At 42.4% G+C, this 24844-nt stretch overlaps 4 protein-coding genes across 4 annotated transcripts; 2 read left to right on the top strand and 2 right to left on the bottom strand.

Annotated features, from left to right (window-relative positions):
- Nucleotides 1-1259: 1259 nt before the first annotated feature.
- On the bottom strand, nt 1260-3747 carry aatf (apoptosis antagonizing transcription factor). Its single transcript, XM_083888461.1, has one exon. It carries the CDS (start codon nt 3679-3681, stop codon nt 2185-2187), a length of 1497 nt encoding a protein of 498 aa, XP_083744587.1. The 5' UTR covers nt 3682-3747; the 3' UTR covers nt 1260-2184.
- A 1352-nt stretch (nt 3748-5099) lies between these two features.
- Nucleotides 5100-8005, top strand: magoh (mago homolog, exon junction complex subunit). Its single transcript, XM_083887577.1, has 5 exons — nt 5100-5269; nt 6255-6313; nt 7344-7454; nt 7534-7616; nt 7697-8005. Exons 1-5 carry the CDS (start codon nt 5179-5181, stop codon nt 7794-7796), a joined length of 444 nt encoding a protein of 147 aa, XP_083743703.1. The 5' UTR covers nt 5100-5178; the 3' UTR covers nt 7797-8005.
- A 61-nt stretch (nt 8006-8066) lies between these two features.
- cpt2 (carnitine palmitoyltransferase 2) lies at nt 8067-12770 on the bottom strand. The gene is made up of 5 exons (XM_083887576.1): nt 12445-12770; nt 11419-11499; nt 11220-11326; nt 9779-11083; nt 8067-9547 (listed from the first exon to the last, which is right to left on the bottom strand). The coding sequence occupies exons 1-5, from the start codon at nt 12651-12653 to the stop codon at nt 9219-9221; spliced, it is 2031 nt and encodes a 676-aa protein (XP_083743702.1). The 5' UTR covers nt 12654-12770; the 3' UTR covers nt 8067-9218.
- Nucleotides 12771-14225: 1455 nt separating this feature from the next.
- scp2b (sterol carrier protein 2b) lies at nt 14226-23794 on the top strand. The gene is made up of 5 exons (XM_083888612.1): nt 14226-14403; nt 17754-17844; nt 18938-19067; nt 19297-19376; nt 22990-23794. Exons 1-5 carry the CDS (start codon nt 14381-14383, stop codon nt 23083-23085), a joined length of 420 nt encoding a protein of 139 aa, XP_083744738.1. The 5' UTR covers nt 14226-14380; the 3' UTR covers nt 23086-23794.
- Nucleotides 23795-24844: the final 1050 nt, after the last annotated feature.

The following is a 24844-nucleotide window of genomic DNA, read 5'->3' as shown; positions in this document are numbered from 1 at the left end:
GAAGTAAGGTTTTTTTAATGCCGAATTTTGCAGAATAAGTCATTGTAAGTTAGTGATGGAGGCAGCAGTGGATCAACAACTCCTGTGAACTCCTGTGTGTATGTGATGTTAAAATCACTGGTTTTCTCTATGAGGTTTGGTGTGAGTGTTTTTGAGTGAAGAAAACCTGACTTTAGTCACTGAATAAAAGACTCAGTTAATAAAATCTACGTCAGTTTAAGTCTATGACGTCTTTAGAACACGTTTACGTCTTTATTTCACTGTTAGACAGACTTTTCCTTGTGTAAACTGCAGTCTGTAAACCACTCACTCTCCCTGCACCAAACCCCATAGAGAAAACCAGTGATTTTAACATCACAGAGACACAGGAGTTCACAGGAGTTGTTGATCCACTGCTGCCTCCATCACTAACTTACAATGTCTTATTCTGCAAAATTCGGCATTAAAAAAAACCTTACTTCAGTGACACAAAGTGACCACACGAGGCAGCAGTAGACCAGCAGCTCCTGTGTCCCTGTGAGCTAAAATCACTGGTTTTCTCTATGGGCTTTGGTGTGGGAGAGTGAGTGGTTTTACAAACGTCAGTTTCCTGTTGTTAAAGTCAGTCTAACAGTGAAGATAAAGACGTGTTCATGTTGTTATTTTGTTATTGGAGATCCACTAACCACACTCCCTTTAAACTGAATCTTCCGATCACGTTTTGTATGTTAACGTCTCTCAGGAAACCGTTTGTTTCAGTTAATAAAGAAATGTGACGTCTCTCTGTTTGTGTGTTAGAAAATAAATGACTCCTTTAAAACAAACATCCATTGAGTCACTTTTCAGAATAAAATAATGACAATTATTATTTTTTTTTTTTCAATAAACAAAGACTTACGAGTCGCTGGTCACGATTAAATTCCGTCGTCGTCCGAAAACGTCTAAAATAACAATGAAAATGTTCACATTTAAGATGAAAAATATGATTAAAAAAAACATTTCAACTGATTCATCAATTATTTAGTAATATATTCATTTATTTATCATTGTAATCCTAAAGGTAAGGTCATTTAACTGGTTTAAAATCACAATAATTATCCATAAATTAATATAATTATAATATATATATATATATTTTTTAAATCACTGGATCCTTTTCAGTCATAACACCAGTAAATACTGAAAAATTAAATTACAAAAGTCATGAAAATTGATGTAAAGCAATTTACTTGAATGATATGAAACTTGACAACAGAAGGAAACAAAACATATAGCTCAGGTGTTCAAATATCTTAAGAATATGTTTGCTCTCCCACACCAAAGTCCATAGAGAAAAACAGTGATTTTAGCTCACAGGGACACAGGAGCTGCTGGTCTACTGCTGCCTCGTGTGGTCACTTTGTGTCACTGAAATAAGGTTTTTTTTAATGCCGAATTTTGCAGAATAAGACATTTGAACTTAGTGATGGAGGCAGCAGTGGATCAACAACTCCTGTGAACTCCTGTGTCTCTGTGATGTTAAAATCACCGGTTTTCTCTATGGGGTTTGGTGTGGGAGAGTGAGTGGTTTACAAACTTCCGTTTCCTGTTGGAAAAGTTTGTCTAACGGTGAAAAAAAGACACGAACGTGTTCTTAAGATGTCGTAGACTTAAACTGACGTAGATTTTGTTACTTGAATTTTTTTATTCAGTGGATAAAGTCAGGTTTTTTTCACTCAAAAACACTCACACCAAACCTCATAGAGAAAACCAGTGATTTTAACATCACATACACACAGGAGTTCACAGGAGTTGTTGATCCACTGCTGCCTCCATCACTAAGTTCAAATGACCGATTTTAGTGAATTCGGCTTTTGAAATATTTCATTTAGACTTAAATCAGTGACACAAAGTGACCACACGAGGCAGCAGTAGACCAGCAGCTCCTGTGTCCCTGTGAGCTAAAATCACTGATTTTCTCTATGGGCTTTGGTGTGAGAGAGTGAGTGGTTTACAAACTTCAGTTTCCTGTTGTTAAAGTCTGTCTAACAGTGAAATAAAGACAAAAAGACACTGTAGATTCTCTGATTTTAGTGAATTCGGCTTTTAAAAATATTTCATTTAGACTTAAATCAGTGACACAAAGTGACGTTAAAATCACTGGTTTTCTCTACGGGCTTTGGTTTGGCAGAGTGAGTTCTTCACGTCCATCACCATCACACCCTCTCACTCTCGGGCCGCGGCGTTGCGTCCAAACAGTCCCCGGTACAGTTCGCCGCGCGCCTCGTCCCCCATGGCGCCGCGGTCCACCGGCGCCATGAAGTTGACCAGCTTGGCGTGCACGTGGAAGCGGACCCGGCGCCCCTTGCTGGCCTTGGTGTCCACCTTCCGCTTGATCTTGCCGCGCAGCTTCTGGATGGCGAGCCACTGGCGCCCGGCGGCCACCTGGTCGTTGGGGTCGGCGGCGCTCGTGCGGCGCTCGATGAGCTCCCGCAGCAGCTGGTGGTAGAAGTCGTCGTCGTCGAATATGTCCTCGTCCAGGTCTTTGAGGTGCGCGTTGGCCTTCAGCTGCGGTTGCGCGGCGGCGGCGGCGGCGTCCCCGTCGTCGCCGTCGGCGACATCGACGACGGTCTCCGTCGGCGACGCCTCCTTCTTCCCGAGGACGCGGTACTCGGAGCGGCGGGTGCGCGTGCGCCGCAGCAGCCGCTCCTTGTCGGCCAGCACCTGCTCCACCTGCGTCAGGACGTCGCGCTCGAACGCGCCGAAGCCCTTGCCGCTCTTGCCGGCGCTCAGCCGCGTGCGGTCGTGCCACTTCCGCAGCGTGGCGTCCCGGTACGGCCGGAAGGCGGCGAAGCGCTTGGCCATGACGCCCGGGTACGCGCTCGCCTCCAGCTTCCGCTTCGGCGCCCTCGCGTCGCCCTCCTCGCCCTCGCCGTCAGCGACGGCCCCGGTGCCGTCGCTCCGCGCGAGCAGCTCGTCCTGCAGCTCCAGCAGCGCCCTCTGCAGGGCCTTCAGGGCTTTGCGGGCGTCCTTGAGCGGCGCCGCCAGCTCGGCCCCGCCCCGCCTCTTGAACTCGGGGAGCGCGTGCGGCTGCGGCAGCCGATTGGCCGTCGCCAGGGCTTTCTGCGTCTTGATCCGCCCCTCGAGGAGGCGGTCCCACAGGAGCAGCTGGTTCTTCACGGCGCGACCCTTCGCCACCTCCTCGTCCACCTTCTCCTTGGAGAACGTGTGCACCGCCTCCTCCTCCTCCTCAGTGGCGTCTTCATCTTCATCTTCCTCCCCACTGACGTCATCATCATCATCATCATCATCATCATCATCTTCTTCTTCACTCACTCCCAAGTCGTCCATACCTTCTGTCAGTTTACGGAAGTCCACGCCTTGAGGAGCTTCTTCATCTTCATCATCACCATCCTCCTCACCTTCATCATCATCATCTTCATCTTCCTCCTCCTCCTCCATCATCATCAGCTGTTTCCGGGACACAGTTTTGCCCACGTACCGCGGGTCGGTGTCAGAGAGCAGGGTCGCGTTGTTCTTCCGCAGAGAACTTCCGCCTTCATCACCATCATCATCACCATCATCATCGTCGTCACCTTCATCGTTGAACTCCGCCACTCGGGCTCTGGTCGCCTCGTCTTCGTCGCCGTCTTCCGGATCTTCCGCGAACTTCGGCAGCGGATTCAGCAGATCCTCGAGCTGCTGAGAGAAGGACGCCGCCATGTGCGCGAGGACCACGAGGACAAACGAGGACAAACGAGGACAAACAGACCCCGGCACGTGCGAACCGTGAAGACAAACTCGGAGTGTGTGCGTGTGTGTGTGAGTGCGGGTGGTGATGACGTCAGTAAAATGCGACGGAAATCCGTGGACTTTTCCACCCCTCATTTTTGTCTCTCAGGCAAAAAGAAAAAAAAAAAAAGAGTGTGTAGGGGCCCTAAGCAAAAGTTCCCAGGGGGGCCCCTTTCTTCCAACCAGTGTTTTATCACCATCAGAGCCGTTTCTCGCTATATGCATAGGGCCCCGCAGCCACCAGGGGGCCCCCAAGCTGCAAGTTCAGACCCATATTTTTTTTTTTTTTTTTTTTTGAGAATTAAAGGTACCTGTCTTTATTTGCATGCATTCATTATGCATATATTTGCAAAGCATGTAAGTGTTTGTTGGCTAATCAGGTAAAAATCTCATTATAATCCATTATATTTATTTAGAAGTAAGTTTAGTTATTTATTTTTTTACTGTTTTTGAATCGTGGGTTAAAACTGTTTTATGTTATGCTACCTTGTTACGCCACCTTGTTACGCTACCTTGTTACGCTACCTTGTTACGCCACCTTGTTACGCCACCTTGTTACGCTACCTTGTTACGCCACCTTGTTACGCCACCTTGTTACGATACCTTGTTACGCCACCTTGTTATGCTACCTTTTATATCTCTCGTGTTTTGCCTGAGATATTGTACTTTATTTATTTATTATTTACCTTTTTGTTTCATAATTCCCCTGCTGTTATGTCTGCACTCTTCACCGTGCCTGTTTTTCATGTGTATTGCTGTTGTTGTTGTTGTCCTCATTGAGAGTTTGTATTTATAATGCTAAATAAAATAATAATAATAACAATTATTTTGTTATTTGCTGTTGTTTTGTTATTTGCTGTTATTTTGTTATTTGCTTTTGTTTTCTTACTTGCTGTTGTTTTCTTATTTGCTGTTGTTTTCTTATTTGCTTTTGTTTTATTTGCTGTTGTTTTCTTATTTGCTGTTGTTTTCTTATTTGCTGTTGTTTTGTTATTTGCTGTTTTTTTTTCTTACTTGCTGTTGTTTTGTTATTTGCTGTTGTTGTTATTTGCTGTTGTTTTCTTATTTGCTGTTGTTTTGTTTGCAGTGCCCCTACAGATAAAACAGATAAACAAATACAGACAGATTCGCCGGCCATTTAAGTACGTTTACTTAAGTAATATTACAAATAAAAACGCGTCTTCAACTTCCACAAAAGTCTCATATATACTTTTAGAGCATTTAGAAGACAAAAGTGAGGTGAAACGTGGAACTGTACCTTAACAACCGTCCTCACAGACAACGATCAGGGCACCAAAAACCCGACTATTCGTGCTCTTTGTTGCGCATGCGCAGCGGTTCCTCGAGTCCCCTGCGCCGCTGTAGCTCGCCGAGTTTTGTTCCTCTGTTTCCACCGGAGAAAATACACACATTTTCCGGGCCGTTACGATGTCAACCAGCGACTTCTACCTCAGATATTATGTTGGACACAAGGGCAAGTTCGGACACGAGTTCCTGGAGTTCGAATTCAGACCCGACGGTGAGTTTTTCTTTGGCGGTAACACGGGAGAGTTAGCCTTGCTGCGGCTAAGCTAACGCGGCTAAGACGGCCAGTATGTGTGTGTGTGTGTAGTAGGCCGCAGCGGAGTCGTAACTAGCCGTTAAAGAGGAAACTTTAAAACAACACGATTCCCCGCGGAAATATAAACAAAACAATCCGATTTTTAATAGTTACAGGTTAAAGATGAATAATTTGTGAATACACGTGTTTATTGAAAACAATGTATATTCAGTGTAATAGCGCCATGTCGCCACCAGGGACGCTAACAAACTCGCGTGTTGTAAAAAGTCGTGCGTTAAAGTTTATTCAGTTTATTATTTATAAAAAAAATGTTTTAAATGTTTAAATTGCAGGTAAACTGCGACGACTACAAGAATGACGTCACGAAAACCCACAGCAACTCCCCCTACCGACGACACAGAGAATCGATACATAAAACCAAACAGTTCATAAATAAAATGTTATTATATATATATATATATATATATATATTATAATGTATTTTATTATATATATATAATATTAGGGTCTTTTATTAGAGTTTTTAAGAGTTGACTTTTATATGTAAAAAAAACCACAGCATTAAATAAAATAAACAAATAAATATCAAACAAATACTTCAATAATAATGTAAATCAACAGTGGCACCCGGAACACGGTCGTAAAAATGGTTTATAGATAAAATATAAAGTTAAATAATCACATCTGACAACTATGTAAAAACTTTGGTCAAAACGGGGAGAAAAATTCAAAATAAACTACAGCAATCCAAACTTTTAATCATTTTTTTTTCGTGTTAATTACTCTTGGGGGCCCTCTAGTGGTCACAGGGCCCTAAGCAGCGGCTTAGTTCGCTTATGCCTTGGGCTGGCCCTGGTCGATAATAATAATTACAATAATTATTGGAAAAATAACTGACAGATTATTGTGGTTTTTTTACATGTTTTAAATGTTTAAATTGCAGGTAAACTGAGGTACGCGAACAACAGCAACTACAAGAATGACGTGATGATCAGGAAAGAGGTAAACGCTGCTTTTTTTAAAAAAAAAAAAAACACGTTTGTGTTCCTGTGACTTTATTTAAAGTGTGTTTGTGTGAGTTTAGAAGTGTAACTTGTGTTATTGTTCCAGTCACGTGGTAAACAGCTGGTGTTTCGTACAAGAAACATCAAGAATATAGAATTGAAGCGACTGTGTAATTATATGGGTCAGGTTTTAATGGGATATTATCTGGATTTGTTAAGTGTTGTTGTTAATTTGCATGTGTTACGAATTTAATTTTGCAGTTAAATAGTCTTTTCTGAGTGGAAATGAAAGTTTTTGACACTTGTTAAACCCACTCACTCTCCCACACCAAAGCCCATAGAGGCTAAGTTCAAACATCTTATTAGGTAAAATTCGGCTTTAATTTAGACTTAAATCAGTGACACAAAGTGACCACACGGGGCAGCACGGGACCAGCAGCTCCTGTGTCCCCTGTGAGCTAAAATCACTGGATTTCTCTGAGCTTTGGTGTGGGAGAGTGAGTGGGTTTACAAACTTCAGTTCCCTGTTGTTAAAGTCTGTCTAACAGTGAAATAAAGACGTTAACATGTTATTGAGATGTCGTAGACTTAAACTGACGTCAATTTTATGCGGTGAGTGTTTTCTTAAGCGGCTAAAATCTGTTTTTCCTTCACTCACTCTCCCACACCAAAGCCCATAGAGAAAACCAGTGATTTTAACATCACAGAGACACAGGAGTTCACAGGAGTTGTTGATCCACTGCTGCCTCCATCGCTAACTTCAAATGTCTTATTTTGTCAATTCGGCTTTTTAAAATCTTTGCTCAGATTGACCTCAGTGACACAAAGTGACCACACGAGGCAGCAGTAGGACCAGCAGCTCCTGCGTCACCGCGAGCTAAAAATCGCTGATTTTCTCTATGGGCTTTGGTGTGACGTAGAGGGGAAAGTGAAAAGTCACATTCTAGTAGATTGTTACGTATATATCATAAACACACGCGACTCGTGCCCAAAGGCTTCACAGCTCACCCGTCCTCCCGTTTCCTCAGGCGTACGTTCACAAAAGCGTGATGGAGGAGCTGAAGAGGATCATCGACGACAGCGAGATCACAAAGGAAGACGACGCGCTGTGGCCGCCGCCCGACAGAGTGGGCAGACAGGTCCGTGCGTTTTACGACGCTCACGTTTAAAAAAAAAACAAAACATCAACCTAAACTTTGTCGTTTTTCGTCTCCACAGGAACTGGAGATCGTCATCGGCGACGAACACATTTCGTTCACGACGTCCAAAATCGGCTCCTTGATCGACGTGAACCAGTCAAAGTGAGTGTGACGTCGTGAAACGTTTGTTTGTTTGTTTATACGTGAACGGGTTTTTTTTTAAAACGCTGTTGTTGTTTCAGGGATCCTGAAGGTCTTCGTGTCTTCTACTACCTGGTCCAGGACCTGAAATGTCTGGTCTTCAGTCTCATCGGCCTTCACTTTAAGATCAAACCCATCTAAACAAAAAACAAAGTGGACTTTCCCTCGTTTTAAATTGCTTTGGCTCATGTTTCTGTTGTTGAATGACCACGTTTGTACATTTGCGTTTGGTGGAACTTGTTTTTTTCTTTTTTCTTTTTTTACTTTTAAATAAAGGCTTAGAAAAACAGAACTTTTCCTTCTCTGCTTGTAGAAACAGAACCCATTTTTTTAGAATAAAAGAAAAACTTTCTCGTACAGGAAGATGTTTTTTATTTATTTATGTATTTATTCCATCATTCAGCAGCGTAAACACAATCATTTTACAGTGGTTTAAATTCACAGTCACTGATTAAGGCACAGCACGAGTGCTTCAGAACATCGGACACATTACGTGATTTTTTCATGTGAGAAACTGGCTTTTGCTTCATAATCGCCGCGGTGACGCATTTGTTCACATAAATATCTAAACGGCTTATAATTAATAAAACCTCTCCCTCACTATTTAATATATAAATAAATTCAAACCCCAGTGCGGAGGTTTTATTAATGATTTTTCCATTATTATTCGCATTAAGTCAAAAATGTTCATCGGCGGAAAAAAAATAAAATAAAATTGTGTCGCTCACTCTCCCACACCAAAGCCCATAGAGAAAACCAGTGATTTTAACATCACAGCACAAAGGAGTTCACAGGAGCTGCTGGTCTACTGCTGCCTCGTGTGGTCACTTTGTGTCACTGAATTAAGTCTAAATGAAATATTTTAAAAGCCGAATTCATTAAAATAAGACATTTGAATTTAGTGATGGAGGCAGCAGTGGATCAACAACTCCTGTGAACTCCTGTGTGCTGTGATGCTAAAATCACTGGTTTTCTCTATGGACTTTGGTGTGGGAGAGTGAGTGGTTTAGAAACTTCACTTTCCTGTTGTTAAAGTCTGTCTAACAGTGAAGATAAAGACGTGAAAGTGTTCTACGTATATCTTAGACTTAAACTGACGTAGATTTTATTAATGGAGTCTTTTGTTAATTTGCTTAAATCTGATTTTCACCACTCACTCTCCCACACCAAAGCCCATAGAGAAAACCAGTGATTTTAACATCACAGCGACACAGGAGTTCACAGGAGTTGTTGATCCACTGCTGCCTCCATCACTAAGTCCAAATGCGTTCTTTCTGTCAATTCTGCTTTTAAAAAACTTCACTCGGCTTGACCGCAGTGACACAAAGTGACCACACGAGGCAGCAGTGGACCAGCAGCTCCTGTGTCCCCTGTGAGCTAAAATCAGTGATTTTCTCTATGGGGTTTGGTGTGGGAGAGTGAGTGGTTTACACACTTCAGTTTCCTGTTGGAAGACATGAACATCTGGTTTTCACTGAATAACAACAACAACAACAAAACCCCCACACTATCCCTTTAACCTTCTCTGCACTGTAGAAGTCTTTTCTTCCTGGATGAAGACGCTCAACCGAGTGGTTTCCCGTCCAGGACGGCGAAAATGTCCTCCAGGGACTTGCGCACGCACCGCAGGAACTCGTGGACGTCGCGGGACGGGTAGCTGGACACGTTGCAGCCGATCCAGTCGTCGTGGACGCCGTAGCCCACGCCGAACCCGTCGGGCACCACCGGCGCGAAGCCGCCGAGGCTGACGGCGGGACTGGTGAGGGTGCTGGTGGACAGGACGTTGTGGTTGATGGCGGCGTAGGCGGGGTCGGCGTAGAGGCCGTGCAGGGCGTGGCCCCGCGCGGTGGCCAGGTACCGCAGAGCGAAGAGGTGGCGGTCGAACCCTTGACCTGGTGAAGAGATGGAGAAGCAGAGGGTTGTGTGAACAGGAAACTGTAAGTTTGTATACCACTCATTATCCCACACCAAAGCCCATAGAGAAAACCAGTGATTTTAGCATCACAGGGACACAGGAGCTGCTGGTCCTCTGCTGGTGTGGGGAGAGTGAGTGACTGTGGTGTGGGGAGAGTGACAGCAACATCACCATGAAAAGCAGCCGCAGAAACGCCTCTTCCACTCACCCATCGCGGCCTCCCTCGTGAGCTGCCCGTGATACTTGGAGCAGTCGGCGAGCATGGCCTGCAGCTGCGGCACGCCGTGTCGCCCCGCCTCGCGGACGAAGGCGCGCGAGCACCGCTCCGTGTGCACCGACGCCGGCCGGATGGTCTCGGTGCGGCCGTGCCTGAACGCGGCGGTGCTGCACGACTCGTACGTGGCCACCGTCTGGCCGTACTGCCGCAGGAAGCCCATCTGGAACGCCAGCTGAGCCACGGCGTCCGGGCTCAGCTTGCTCCGCTTCAGCCGCTCCTTCCCGCCGTCCTTGAACTCCATGGCGCCGATGGTGAGCGTGGACACCGCCGCGTCAAAGTTCTCCCTGGCTCGCCGGACGCCGCTCTGCAGCTCGCCGTCCAGACTGAACGTCAGCCTGCGCACGGCGGAGGCCGAGTCCACCACGGCAGCGTCGGAGCCCGGGTGAACCGCGGGCCGCTCCGTCGTGTCCTTGAAGACCTCGTTCTGGAAGCGGAGCACGGCCACGCCGTCGCCCCACGAGTGCTCGAAGTTGACGGCCGCCTGTCCGTCCTTGGCGACGATGACGCTGAAGGACTTGTCGTACCAGCGGTTGCAGCCGTCGCCGTGGAGCATGTTGTGCGACGTGTGGATGTGGTCGCGCATGCTCTCGTCGTCCAGGCAGAGGCAGAACACCGCGGTGTCCACCAGGCGCAGGTTCTCCGCGTTCCCGGCGGCCGCCAGCTTCTCCCGCAGCCCCGCCCACACGTCCCTGTTCTCGCTCGTCAGCGCCCCGAGGGGGAAGGCGGGCGCCGGCGTTGGGTCGGACAGGACGTGCTTCAGGTGCGAGCGGATCACGGCGGGCTCGACGAGGTTGCCGTCGCGGTCCACGATGTCGAACGCGTACATGTTGCCGTTCCGCATCACCAGCAGGTGCCGCGCCGCCGGGTCGCCGAAGAGCTCGTCTCGGCCGCGCTTGGGCACGCGCGTCGAGTTGAAGAGGCGGAAGTACTGCGACATGTCCAGCGGGTACGCGTTGGCCATGTAGGCGCCGTACCACGACACGGCCGGCGGCACCCAGCGGATGAGCTTCTTGAAGGCGTCCGTGTCGCTCCTGGCCGGGTTCAGGTGGAAGACCTCGGGCTCCAGGAGTCCGGCGCGCAGCGTCTTCATGAAGCGCACGGCCGAGCACACCACGTTGGTGGCGCGCACCAGCTGCTCGTTGTACTCGGGCTTCGGGTCCAGGTTGAAGGACATGAAGGGGTTGAAGTTCAGCACCACCGGGTCGCGCGCAGAGAGGTACATGTCAAACCACGGACCTGGAATCAAACAAACACACACACACACGCCGGAACGGACTCATGGCATCAAACGACGTCAACGTTTCAATGGACAGCGTCAATACTTTCCCTTGAAATCCCCCCGAAGAACCGGTTGGAGTTTAAAACGACTCACCTGAGATGTAGCTCGTGTGCTTGTTGTTCTTGTCCTGAATCACCAGCTCGTCGTGCAGCCGTTTTCCGACTCCGCCCTGGAAATCCCGAGCCAGCTTCTCTGTGGCCCTGAGGACGTGGACCATAGGACTTTCATTTCCACGATACACGGAAAAACATAAAAACAAAGACGAGTGCCGCGTCTCATATTTAAAACAAACCTGTACTGGTCGTCGTCCAGCAGAGGTCGCTGTGCAGCTAAGTACCTCCTGATCGTATCCTCCAGTTTTGGTACGGGGAGCCTGAAAAGTTAGAAAATATTCATTTTTAGGGACAATACAGTCTTTCACCAGTTTAGTGGATCAAAACAGACCTCACCCCACAATGGCAATAAAGTCATTAAAAATTCTGTTTTTAGCCAAACGCAAAATAAATGATACAAATTATTTTTTTTCATAATTAAAACAAATTTCACTGATTTTTCAGCTTCTTAAATGTGAATATTTTCACGGTTCTGTCATTTTTCAGCTTCTTAAATGTGAATATTTTCACGTTTCTGTCATTTTTCAGCTTCTTAAATGTGAATATTTTCACGTTTCTGTCATTTTTCAGCTTCTTAAATGTGAATATTTTCACGTTTCTGTCATTTTTCAGCTTCTTAAATGTGAATATTTTCACGTTTCTGTCATTTTTCAGCTTCTTAAATGTGAATATTTTCACGTTTCTGTCATTTTTCAGCTTCTTAAATGTGAATATTTTCACGTTTCTGTCATTTTTCAGCTTCTTAAATGTGAATATTTTCACGTTTCTGTCATTTTTCAGCTTCTTAAATGTGAATATTTTCACGTTTCTGTCATTTTTCAGCTTCTTAAATGTGAATATTTTCACGTTTCTGTCATTTTTCAGCTTCTTAAATGTGAATATTTTCACGTTTCTGTCATTTTTCAGCTTCTTAAATGTGAATATTTTCACGTTTCTGTCATTTTTCAACTTTCTGTTTTCTTTGCTCATAAAACATATACATAATAATCACTATTGTTTACATGGCTGTCACTGCCCCCTGGTGGTCACTCAGGTGAAATGACGTGCACTTTCACCTACACTCCTTTCTGGGTCACAGGTTGCCTTCACTGCACTCACGTCATATTAAAAGCGCATTCGTTTATAATTAAAACCCTACTTTATATAAATGTAAAACAATTAAATATTAAAACAAAAGTGCAGAAAAAGCGCTTCCGCCTCCTCACCTGGGTAAACTCTTCTGATAGTGCATTGTTGGGACCAAACTCCGGTGTAAATACTCGTCTTTGCTGCTGTAGTTTCTGCGCCCGACGCCGCTCAGAGCTGCGGTCCGTGAACGCACCACGGATCCACATCTCCTCAGAGAAGAAGCAGAAAAAGAATAAGAAGAAGAAGAATAAGAAGAAACGAGCTGAGCTGATAGCAGAGCCGCCATCTTCTATACAACACGCACACCGGAAGTTAAATACGACGAACTTTATTTAACCCACAGGAAAATAAACAGAGCGAGACGACACCGCTGTTAGCTGTTAGCGTTAGCATTAGCTGCGGTTTGGATTTCGCTGCCGCTAAACTGCTCTGTTTTCGTACGTGCCTACTTCCAAACACAGCTGCTAAACCAACGAGTAAAATCGATCGATTCTCACGATAAACCGCAAACGTCCGCGAAATCACTGGTTTATTTGTGATGTTTTAGAAACAAAATAGCTAAACAGGAAGTTAAAACCCGGTGGCTCGGGCCGCCACGTGACCTTGATGACGTCATCCCCTAGGTCATAACAAGAACTGGATGGAGCACCGCCCCCCTCTGCCTTGGTGGCCACTCTGGGTACTGCAACAAAAAATACTCATGGGGACCCAAAAAGCAATTTTCCCATTGAGCACAAATAGTAAAAGAGACGCGTGTAAAAGTGTCCACAACACACATCGAGACATGGACACGGGCTTTTATAGATCTTTATATTCTATAATTTTAATTCATGCATTTTTCAACGTGTATAAAGACAACGCTATATTAATATGTATGAAAATAAGTTGGCTACTTTTATTTTGAAGTTTCTTACACTTCACTTCCGCTTCCGGTCCGGCCGCCACGAACATGAGAAAGAAACATGAAAATATTCACATTTAAGAAGCTGAAAAATGACAGAAACGTGAAAATATTCACATTTAAGAAGCTAAAAAATGACAGACACGTGAAAATATTCACATTTAAGAAGCTGAAAAATGACAGAAACGTGAAAATATTCACATTTAAGAAGCTGAAAAATGACAGAAACATGAAAATATTCACATTTAAGAAGCTGAAACAATCTCTATTCCTTTGATACTCATGATTTTATTGTATTTTTTTATTATCTTCTATTACTTCATGTTTTTCATATATATTTTACCTGCTTGTTTTTAGTTTTTTGATTGTATATCTGAATGTTATTTTATAAACGTCTCTCTTCTATACTTCAAAACACTTTGAATGACCTTGTTGTTGAAAGGTACCAAACAAATACACTTGCTTTTACGTGAAAACTGAGTGTTTACTTTAATCTTTCTACTACTTTATAATGTTTTACTCTATCTTTACAAAAGTACTTAATGTTGTGATTATTTTCTTGAAATATAATATATAGGAATCCCTGAGTTCTGTGACAGCAACATTTTCTATTTGACAACATGTGTGATTATTAGCATACATGATATTAGCATATCAGTAAATGGAAATTGGCATTAAAACTTGTTAAATAGGTTTAAATTAATGTCACCCAGCCTGGTTTATGTGTTATTTTCCTTGCGTATTTTGTGTTTTTATTCGTGTATTTAATGTTTCCCTGTTGTTCGGAACACTCATGTTATTATTATTATTATTTTATCTCTGCTTTTGTTCGTTTGTTCGAGTCGAGGCGAACTCTTTTATTTGACTTTTTAAAAAAGGGCTCACTTTGTTTGTCTGTCCTCGTCATGTGTAAATAAAGTTTGGCTCTCTGGCATCGTCACATCCGGTCTGAAGATGTGGGCAGGAACCCGGAAGTGAAGTTAGCAGCAGCAGCAGCAGCAGCAGTAGTGACAGGCTAACAGGCTAACAGGCTAACGTGCAGCAGTGTTTGTCTCCACCGCGGGACTCTTTCGCTTAATAACTTTATTTATCTTATTTTATTTTTTTTAAAAATGCCCGAAATACAAACACTAAGGTAAGAAATATGAACTTTGTCCTTGAATAGTGTGACATCACGGAGGTTTGTCCCGGTTTATCTCGATCACCTGCAGCTAGTTAGCTCGGCTCAACATGACGTCAAACAGAGATAATAATAATAATAATAATAATAATAATAATAATAATATTCTCTCTCTGTGAAACACACATTTAAACTAGAGGAAGTCGAATAACAGGAGCGAAACGCACACAGTCACATATTCATTCACATGACTTTATATGAACCGTTTAAAGATGTTTGCAAAATATAAATAAAGTGTCAAATCTGTCTAATCATTTTTAAATTGCATACGAAGTTATAAAAGTCTGATGACTGTCGCACAATTCTGAGAGCATTCTGAACAAAGAGCCAGACGCACAGAGGAGTTACATGATCGCTGTTTGTGACCAAAGGTTCCTGTTCATATGAAGAGGTCAAAGGTCAACACACACAGAGCTGCAGTGATGACGTGGTCCTCACTTTAAAATACAGAGAACACAGAACCGTACATTGAGTGTTTGTTCACTTTAGTTCTGTTGTTGTTGGAAACATTCAGCTACAGGTGGAACCACTTTTATTTCCTCATTCAGTCTCATCCTCTCATCTCCTCGGTCTCATCCTCTCATCTCCTCAGTCTCATTCCTTTCTCATCCTCTCATCTCCTCAGTCTCATCCTCTCATCTCCTCGGTCTCATTCTCTCATCTCCTCAGTCTCATTACTTTCTCATTCCTTTCTCATCCTCTCATCTCCTCAGTCTCATCCTCTCGTCTCCTCAGTCTCAACCTCTCGTCTCCTCAGTCTCATCCTCTCATCTCCGGTCTCATCCTCTCATCTCCTCAGACTCATCCTCTCATCTCCTCAGTCTCATCCTCTCATCTCCTCAGACTCATCCTCTCATCTCCTCAGTCTCATCCTCTCATCTCCTCAGACTCATCCTCTCATCTCCTCAGTCTCATCCTCTCATCTCCTCGGTCTCATCCTCTCATCTCCTCAGTCTCATTCTCTCATCTCCTCAGTCTCATCCTCTCATCTCCTCAGTCTCATTCCTTTCTCATCCTCTCATCTCCTCAGTCTCATTCCTTTCTCATTCTCTCATCTCCTCAGTCTCATCCTCTCATCTCCTCAGTCTCATTCCTTTCTCATCCTCTCATCTCCTCAGTCTCATCCTCTCATCTCCTCAGTCTCATCCTCTCATCTCCTCAGTCTCATTCTCTCATCTCCTCAGTCTCATCCTCTCATCTCCTCGGTCTCATCCTCTCATCTCCTCAGTCTCATCCTCTCATCTCCTCAGTCTCATCTCCTCGGTCTCATCCTCTCATCTCCTCAGTCTCATTCTCTCATCTCCTCAGTCTCATCCTCTCATCTCCCCAGTCTCATCCTCTCATCTCCTCGGTCTCATTCTCTCATCTCCTCGGTCTCATTCTCTCATCTCCTCAGTCTCATTCTCTCATCTCCTCAGTCTCATCTTCTCGGTCTCGTTCTCTCATCTCCTCGGTCTCATCCTCTCATCTCCTCAGTCTCATTCTCTCATCTCCTCAGTCTCATCCTCTCATCTCCTCAGTCTCATTCCTTTCTCATTCTCTCATCTCCTCAGTCTCATTCTCTCATCTCCTCAGTCTCGTCCTCTCATCTCCTCAGTCTCATTCCTTTCTCATCCTCTCATCTCCTCAGTCTCATCCTCTCATCTCCTCAGTCTCATTCCTTTCTCATTCTCTCATCTCCTCAGTCTCATTCTCTCATCTCCTCAGTCATTCCTTTCTCATCCTCTCATCTCCTCTGTCTCATTCTCTCATCTCCTCGGTCTCATTCCTTTCTCATTCTCTCATCTCCTCAGTCTCATCCTCTCATCTCCTCAGTCTCATCCTCTCATCTCCTCAGTCTCATTCCTTTCTCATTCTCTCATCTCCTTAGTCTCATCCTCTCATCTCCTCAGTCTCATTCCTTTCTCATCCTCTCATCTCCTCAGTCTCATTCCTTTCTCATTCTCTCATCTCCTCAGTCTCATCCTCTCATCTCCTCAGTCTCATTCCTTTCTCATCCTCTCATCTCCTCAGTCTCATCCTCTCGTCTCCTCAGTCTCAACCTCTCGTCTCCTCAGTCTCATCCTCTCATCTCCGGTCTCATCCTCTCATCTCCTCAGTCTCATCCTCTCATCTCCTCAGACTCATCCTCTCATCTCCTCAGACTCATCCTCTCATCTCCTCAGTCTCATCCTCTCATCTCCTCAGTCTCATTCCTTTCTCATCCTCTCATCTCCTCAGTCTCATTCCTTTCTCATCCTCTCATCTCCTCAGTCTCAACCTCTCGTCTCCTCAGTCTCATCCTCTCATCTCCGGTCTCATCCTCTCATCTCCTCAGTCTCATCCTCTCATCTCCTCAGACTCATCCTCTCATCTCCTCAGACTCATCCTCTCATCTCCTCAGTCTCATCCTCTCATCTCCTCAGTCTCATCCTCTCATCTCCTCAGTCTCATTCCTTTCTCATCCTCTCATCTCCTCGGTCTCATCCTCTCATCTCCTCAGTCTCATTCTCTCATCTCCTCAGTCTCATCCTCTCATCTCCTCAGTCTCATTCCTTTCTCATCCTCTCATCTCCTCAGTCTCATTCCTTTCTCATTCTTTCATCTCCTCAGTCTCATTCCTTTCTCATCCTCTCATCTCCTCAGTCTCATCCTCTCATCTCCTCGGTCTCATCCTCTCATCTCCTCAGTCTCATTCTCTCATCTCCTCAGTCTCATCCTCTCATCTCCTCGGTCTCATTCTCTCATCTCCTCAGTCTCATTCCTTTCTCATCCTCTCATCTCCTCAGTCTCATCCTCTCATCTCCTCGGTCTCATTCTCTCATCTCCTCAGTCTCATCCTCTCATCTCCTCGGTCTCATCCTCTCATCTCCTCGGTCTCATCCTCTCATCTCCTCAGTCTCATCCTCTCATCTCCTCAGTCTCATTCCTTTCTCATTCTCTCATCTCCTCAGTCTCATTCCTTTCTCATCCTCTCATCTCCTCGGTCTCATCCTCTCATCTCCTCAGTCTCATTCTCTCATCTCCTCAGTCTCATCCTCTCATCTCCTCGGTCTCATTCTCTCATCTCCTCAGTCTCATTCCTTTCTCATCCTCTCATCTCCTCAGTCTCATCCTCTCATCTCCTCAGTCTCATCCTCTCATCTCCTCAGTCTCATTCTCTCATCTCCTCAGTCTCATCCTCTCATCTTCTCAGACCTGTGGGGATAATAATAAACATAAATCCAGTGTTATTTATGAGCATTTGTTAGTCTCACGTTCTCTTCTTCATAACTTTGACCTTATTCACGTTGTTTCTTCTTCTCCTTTGTCTTTGCCGTGTCCAGGATTCAGGCCGTGAGCACTGCTGCCTCCGGTGGTCTGGAGGCCTTCAAGGCTCATGCTGTGTTTCAGGAGATCGGCAAGAAGCTTCAGGAGGTGAATTTTCTCTTCCATTTTAACAGTTATTTTACGTGTTTTTATCTCATCTTCATCAGGTTTTAGTAGGAACAAACCTTTACTGTGAGGCTAAAAACCAAAGAGACTGGACTTTATTTTCTTCTTACAATCGACCCGTGTTACACATCACCACTTCCTGTCATGCTAACATCAGATAAGACCAGATAAGACGCTCCTTTATTGTTCCCACAGTGAGGACATTTACGTTGTCACGTCAGCAAAGACGGTCGAGATAAAGATAATAAATCATAAACATGCATTTCCACATATGTGAAACAAGTACTGGCCTTCAAAATAAGAGCCACTGACTTTACCTTAACCTTTAGCCATAAAACTGAGCAATGAAATCTGACTGTAGTTCTTATTAAAGCAATAAAATACTTGTTTTTTTTTTCTCGACGAGCGACGCGGAGCATATAGCGTTCGCACCGTTCCGTCCGGACTAAAATGAATACCTTCCCGTGCGCGTACGTCCTTCACATTTTGCAGGATTGATTAGTGGGTGAATATCTCCATGCGTTTTTTTTCATTTTGTCCAAAAACCTTTTTTTGAATTTTTTGTGAGTTTTTTACGCATTTTTTTTTGCGGGGGAAATGGGAGAAATGTGTAAACGGCACTTTACGAGCTTGTCAACGCGATAACTTGACAAATATTCGACACGTTGTTGTCAAACTGCCCCTGTCCATGCCTCTTACAAGTATCTTGGACAAGTTCAAAGATGGGTGACCTTGACCTACTTTCCAAGGTCACAGCTGCACTTGAAACTTGAAAAATAGCCAAAAAACGGCACTTTTCAACCTTGTCAACGCGATAACTTGACAAATATTTATTGTATTGCTGCCAAACTGGCACTGTCCATGCATCTTACAAGTGTCTTGGACAAGTTCGAAGATGGGTGACCTTGACCTACTTTCCAAGGTCACCGCTGCACACCACATGTCCAAAGTGGCCTTCATTGCCTATGCAAATTCAGTGCGGAGCATTAGTAGTCGTCGACTATCACCACTCTAGTTTCCTTTATGGTCTGTCAAAATGAAATGAATGAATAAACGTGTGTGTGTTTTTAAACAGGAGGGCGAACAGTTTGTGAAAAAGATCGGTGGAGTGTTTGCCTTTAAGGTGAAGGACGGCCCCGACGGACAGGAGGCGACTTGGTACGTGGACGTGAAGAACGGTAAAGGCTCTGTTCACAACGACACCGGTGAGAAACGCTTCATTTACATATTATTTACGTAAACTCCGTCTTTTTCTGTCTCACATGAGAAATTAACTGATTTTTAGTGACTTTAGAAAAGACTCGACTAATACAATCTACGTCGGATTAAGTCTACGATGTCTTTATAACACGTTCACGTCTTTATCTTCACTGTTAGACAGACTTTTCCAACAGGAAACTGTAAAATTCACAGTCTCATATTTCTGCTCCACAGATAAGCAAGCGGACTGTACCATTTCCATGTCGGACACAGATTTGTTGGCCGTGATGACCGGGAAGATGAACCCACAGAGTGTGAGTACTCGTGCACCCCGGAACACGTCAGGGAAACTGACACCGGGGCAGGGACACAGGAGCTGCTGGTCCTCTGCTGCCTCGTGTGGTCACTTTGTGTCACTGATGTTGACTTTAACGAAGGTTTCCAAAAGCCGAATTGACAAAATAAGACATTGTAAGTTAGTGATGGAGGCAGCAGTGGATCAACAACTCCTGTGAACTCCTGTGTCTCTGTGATGTTAAAATCACTGGTTTTCTGTTATTGCTGATTATTTCTTCTAATCTCACTTATTATTTATTTGTGAAGCACTTTAATATAAATAATAAATAAAAGACACCAGACAGCAGTAAATCTAAATCTAATACTAAAATAAATGAAGACATAAAACATGGGTCCAAAGTAATGGTAAACATGAAAAATAAATAAAACTCAAAAAAGTGTTTTTTTGAAAAAGTGAGTTAATATCTTGGTGTATATGTGGATTTAAAGCTGCACACAGGGACAATATACTGTTAATACACTCTAAAATACACTGTACATAAATTGCAAATACACTCTAAAATACACTGTAAATGTACTGCAAATACACTCTAAAATATACTGTAATTACACTGTAAAATACACTGTAAATATACTGCAAAAAACCTCTAAAGTGTACTGTAAATGCACTCGAAAATATACTGTAATTATGGTCTAAAATACACTGTCAATATTTTGTAAATACACTGGAAAATACACAGTAAATATACTGCAAATACACTCTAAAATATACCTTTAATATGGTCTAAAATACTCTGTAAATAGACTGTAAATACACTCAAATACATGGTAAATATACTGCAAATACACTCAAATGTACTGTAAAATACACTGTAAATATACTACAAATACACTCTAAATTATTCTGTAAATATGGTCTAAAATACACTGTAAATATACTACAAATACACTCTAAAATATACTGTAAAAATTGTCTAAAATACACTGTAAATATACTGCAAATACACTGTAAATTATACTGTAAATATGGTCTAAAATACACTGTAAATATACTACAAATACACTCTAAAATATACTGTAAATATGGGCTAAAATACACTGTCAATATACTGCAAATACACTCTAAAATATACCGTTAATATGGTCTAAAATAAAATATACTGTAAATACACTCAAAAACATGGTAAATATACTGCAAATACACTCAAATGTACTGTAAAATACACTGTAAATATACTACAAATACACTCTAAAATATACTGTAAATATGGTCTAAAATACACTGTAAATATACTACAAATACACTCTAAAATATACTGTAAAAATTGTCTAAAATACACTGTAAATATACTGCAAATACACTGTAAATTATACTGTAAATATGGTCTAAAATACACTGTAAATATACTACAAATACACTCTAAAATATACTGTAAATATGGGCTAAAATACACTGTCAATATACTGCAAATACACTCTAAAATATACCGTTAATATGGTCTAAAATAAAATATACTGTAAATACACTCAAAAACATGGTAAATATACTGCAAATACACTCAAATGTACTGTAAAATACACTGTAAATATACTACAAATACACTCTAAAATAAACTGTAAATATGGTCTAAAATACACTGTAAATATACTGCAAATACACTCTAAAATATACTGTAAAAATTGTCTAAAATACACTGTAAATATACTGCAAATACACTGTAAATTATACTGTAAATATGGTCTAAAATACACTGTAAATATACTACAAATACACTCTAAAATATACTGTAAATATGGGCTAAAATACACTGTCAATATACTGCAAATACACTCTAAAATATACCGTTAATATGGTCTAAAATAAAATATACTGTAAATACACTCAAAAACATGGTAAATATACTGCAAATACACTCAAATGTACTGTAAAATACACTGTAAATATACTACAAATACACTAAAATATACTGTAAATATGGTCTAAAATACACTGTAAATATACTGCAAATACACTCTAAATTATACTGTAAATATGGTCTAAAATACACTGTAAATATACTGCAAATACACTCTAAAATATACTGTAAATATGGTCTAAAATACACTATAAGTATACTGCAAATACACTCTAAAATATACTGTAAATACACTCTAAAATATACTGTAACTATGGTCTAAAATACACTTTTTTTCAACTTTTGGATGACATAGTATTGTATGACGTTTTTGTCAAATTTTGAACCAAACATTTTTTGTCAAAGATCTTTTAAAATTTTGGTTGACATAGTATAGTATGACGTTTTTTTTTTTAAATTCTGGACCAAAAAAATCCAAAAAGTTTTCCAGCTCTTTTTGCTCTGGGGCTCCACCTGCAGACATTTTATGGTACTGCACCCAGTAGTTCTTTGTCGATGTCATTCATGAAGTAGATATTTGTAATTGTGTTGATTTATAAAGTGGAAATGCTGGTCCTCACTTTGTCAGCAACCCAGTCCTCAGTATGCAGCAAGTACAAGAGTGTGTGTGTGTGTGTGTGTGTGAAACACGTTGGTTTCCTGACCTTTTCATAATCTCTTGTTGTTGTTGTCCCACTTTCCCCTGGATTATAATCCCCACTGAGACTCTTTAAAGCCTCCACTAACTCCACATCCACAAGCATCCACAACAATCCACAGGACTTTAGTGTCTTATTATTATTATTATTATTATTATTTTTACTATTATTATTATTATTATTATTATTATTATTATTATTATTATTAGGACCCGATCACAAAGTGCGAGGAACCTATTGTTCTTGTTGAGATTATGATTTTACGCTCGTTTTTGAGGAAGTTAACGTGAATAAAAACTCTTGAAACGTGGCACGGAGGTCGGGTCGGTGAAAAATGCGATGGTGTAATAGGGCACGAACCCGTTCCAACCCCCCAGGGCTCTATAGCGCCCCCCAGAAGTCGAGTCATTTGGTGAGTGTGTCGGGTTTAACTCCGTTTCTTGAGGAATTTTTGGGGAATTTTTGACGTGAGAGAAAGTGGGCAAAATTGCGTTAAATGCTAAATTTCAGATTTTATCTATAATGTCACACAAAGTTGTTACTATTGTATCCCAAAAGTTTTTTTTTCCCAAAAAGTTCTTTTTTTTCCAAACGTGTTTTGGAAAAAGACAAAACTTTTTTTTTTTTTTACAAAATTTTTTGGGAAAAAAAGGAGATGGAGAGAATGGCTCATTATTTGGCAGATAGTCTGTTGGTGGATGGAGATAACAGCTCATTATTTGGCAGACATTCTGTTGGTGGATGGACATAATGGCTCGTTATTTGGCAGACATTCTGTTGGTGGATGGAGATAACGGCTCATTATTTGGCAGACATTCTGTTGGTGGATGGAGATAACCAAACAAATTCCAAACAAATTTCCAATGTACTTCCTTTATCTCCGCCCACCCAGAAGTCAGCCATTTTGGAAAAACAAAAACGGCTAGTCTACGCATTTGAACAAACTCGTTCCTGGCAAGTTTGCTAAACTCGGCCCTGTGTGTTCTCGACAAGTTCGTGATTAAAAGCTGTCATGGGCCCTATCGTTACTGTGAGTCTGAGTTCTTCTTCTTCTTCTTCTTGTTTTGTCGTCGCAGGCGTTTTTCCAGGGGAAGCTGAAGATCTCTGGAAACATGGGTTTGGCCATGAAGCTCCAGCAGCTGCAGCTGCAGCCGGGCAAAGCCAAGCTGTAGATGCAGAGAAACATCAGCAGCATCGTCACTCGGAGGTCTGGTCTCAGGGCTCGTGATCCCCCTCATCAACCCTGGACTGAACCACTCCCCTACCACCCCCCCCTGCTGGTGACGTCGCATCACTGAGTCAGACCAACGCGGAGATGGGTCATGAATAGTGTCCTCACTGTTAGCCGTACTAACTCAGCATCTGGCTAATTTAATTTAATCTAATCTAATCTTTTCTTTTAGAGCGTTATTCTTATTATTGTTAGTGCTGGGCACATGAACACGCTAACATTAGCGCGTGGCGCGTTTCCATGACGACTGACCCGGAAAAAGGCGCGCGTGACGTTATGTTTAAGTAACGCTAAACTTAAACATACGCAGTTACGCGGGTAAGCTGGTTATTTGTAGCGCTGCTCTTTTCCCTTTTAATAAACAGACCGCTCCAGTTCCCCTGTAGGCTAACGCTAACGGAGCTAACGCAGCTAACCGGTAAACATGACGTCTTGACGCGCGTCTTTTTCCGATCAGCCGTCGCGGAAACGCGGCGTGCGTTAGCGTTGATGCCGCTAACGTGCCCAGCGCTAATTATTCTGGATGTTGTGATGGGGTTAGGGTTAGCGTGGTTTGGTCCAGGCTAACGGTCTAAAGTGCCTCCCTGTTTTTTCATGTCTGGATCGAGCGTGTAACTTCTTCTCTCCGATATTTCTACTAAATAAATAATGATCAAAATACAGTTTTGTTTCTTTTTGTCACGCGTTTGTTTTGAAATTGTTAGACGGTGAAACATTTAAATTTGATTAAAACAACGTTAATTTGTCTTTACCACAGACTGTCGCGCGGATTCTTGCCGAACTAGCGGAGCGAGGAGTTGTCAGTTTTAGATTTTTACCACTAGGGGGAGCTCACGAACCACGGTCCAGGCCTGACATCGGTCACTTCCTGATTTACGGAGAAAATTGCTCGTGAAGCCAATCGTTTATGTTTTGTACCGCGTGTATCGAGACTCAATTTATCAACGTAGCGTATCAGCTCCCCCTACAGCTGGTCGATGGTATTGTTTGTTTGAACTGCTTTTGATGACGAGTCGACAAAACGAGACGAAACTCTGACGCTGGACTTCTGACGTCTTCAGATCAGGTACAGTAACCTCTGTTCAACCTTTTATACAAATTTACTTTTTAATTATATTAGAAATGGAAAATAAACTTAATCTGATGTTTTTAAAGAGTAAATTGTAAAACATGAAAATATTCACATTTAAGAAGCTGAAAAATGACAGAAACGTGAAAATATTCACATTTAAGAAGCTGAAAAATGACAGAAACATGAAAATATTCACATTTAAGAAGCTGAAAAATTACAGAAACGTGAAAATATTCACATTTAAGAAGCTGAAAAATGACTGAAAATAGAAAATATTCACGTTTAAGAAGCTGAAAAATGACAGAAACGTGAAAATATTCACATTTAAGAAGCTGAAAAATGACAGAAACATGAAAATATTCACATTTAAGAAGCTGAAAAATGACAGAAACGTGAAAATATTCACATTTAAGAAGCTGAAAAATGACAGAAACACGAAAATATTCACATTTAAGAAGCTGAAAAATGACAGAAACGTGAAAATATTCACATTTAAGAAGCTGAAAAATGACAGAAAACATGAAAATATTCACATTTAAGAAGCTGAAAAATGACAGAAACGTGAAAATATTCACATTTAAGAAGCTGAAAAATGACAGAAACGTGAAAATATTCACATTTAAGAAGC

Source organism: Microchirus variegatus (genome assembly GCF_963457635.1).
Source record: "Microchirus variegatus genome assembly, chromosome: 4".
Lineage (NCBI taxonomy): Eukaryota > Metazoa > Chordata > Actinopteri > Pleuronectiformes > Soleidae > Microchirus > Microchirus variegatus.
The sequence above is the reverse complement of the archived record's forward strand: the minus strand, read 5'-3'. Positions and strand labels throughout refer to the sequence as shown.

Excerpts from the sequence above, each read along its gene's own strand:
- aatf (XM_083888461.1), bottom strand. The coding sequence starts at position 3,681 with ATGGCGGCGTCCTTCTCTCAGCAGCTCGAGGATCTGCTGAATCCGCTG.
- magoh (XM_083887577.1), top strand. The coding sequence starts at position 5,179 with ATGTCAACCAGCGACTTCTACCTCAGATATTATGTTGGACACAAGGGC. Across the intron at positions 6,314-7,343 it reads ACGTGATGATCAGGAAAGAG|GCGTACGTTCACAAAAGCGT; the intron begins GTAAACGCTGCT and ends CCGTTTCCTCAG. Across the intron at positions 7,617-7,696 it reads ATCGACGTGAACCAGTCAAA|GGATCCTGAAGGTCTTCGTG; the intron begins GTGAGTGTGACG and ends TTGTTGTTTCAG.
- cpt2 (XM_083887576.1), bottom strand. The coding sequence starts at position 12,653 with ATGGCGGCTCTGCTATCAGCTCAGCTCGTTTCTTCTTATTCTTCTTCT. Across the intron at positions 11,500-12,444 it reads TATCAGAAGAGTTTACCCAG|GCTCCCCGTACCAAAACTGG; the intron begins GTGAGGAGGCGG and ends CTAACTTTTCAG. Across the intron at positions 11,327-11,418 it reads CTGGACGACGACCAGTACAG|GGCCACAGAGAAGCTGGCTC; the intron begins GTTTGTTTTAAA and ends CCACGTCCTCAG.
- scp2b (XM_083888612.1), top strand. The coding sequence starts at position 14,381 with ATGCCCGAAATACAAACACTAAG. Across the intron at positions 14,404-17,753 it reads CCCGAAATACAAACACTAAG|GATTCAGGCCGTGAGCACTG; the intron begins GTAAGAAATATG and ends TGCCGTGTCCAG. Across the intron at positions 19,068-19,296 it reads CTCTGTTCACAACGACACCG|ATAAGCAAGCGGACTGTACC; the intron begins GTGAGAAACGCT and ends TCTGCTCCACAG.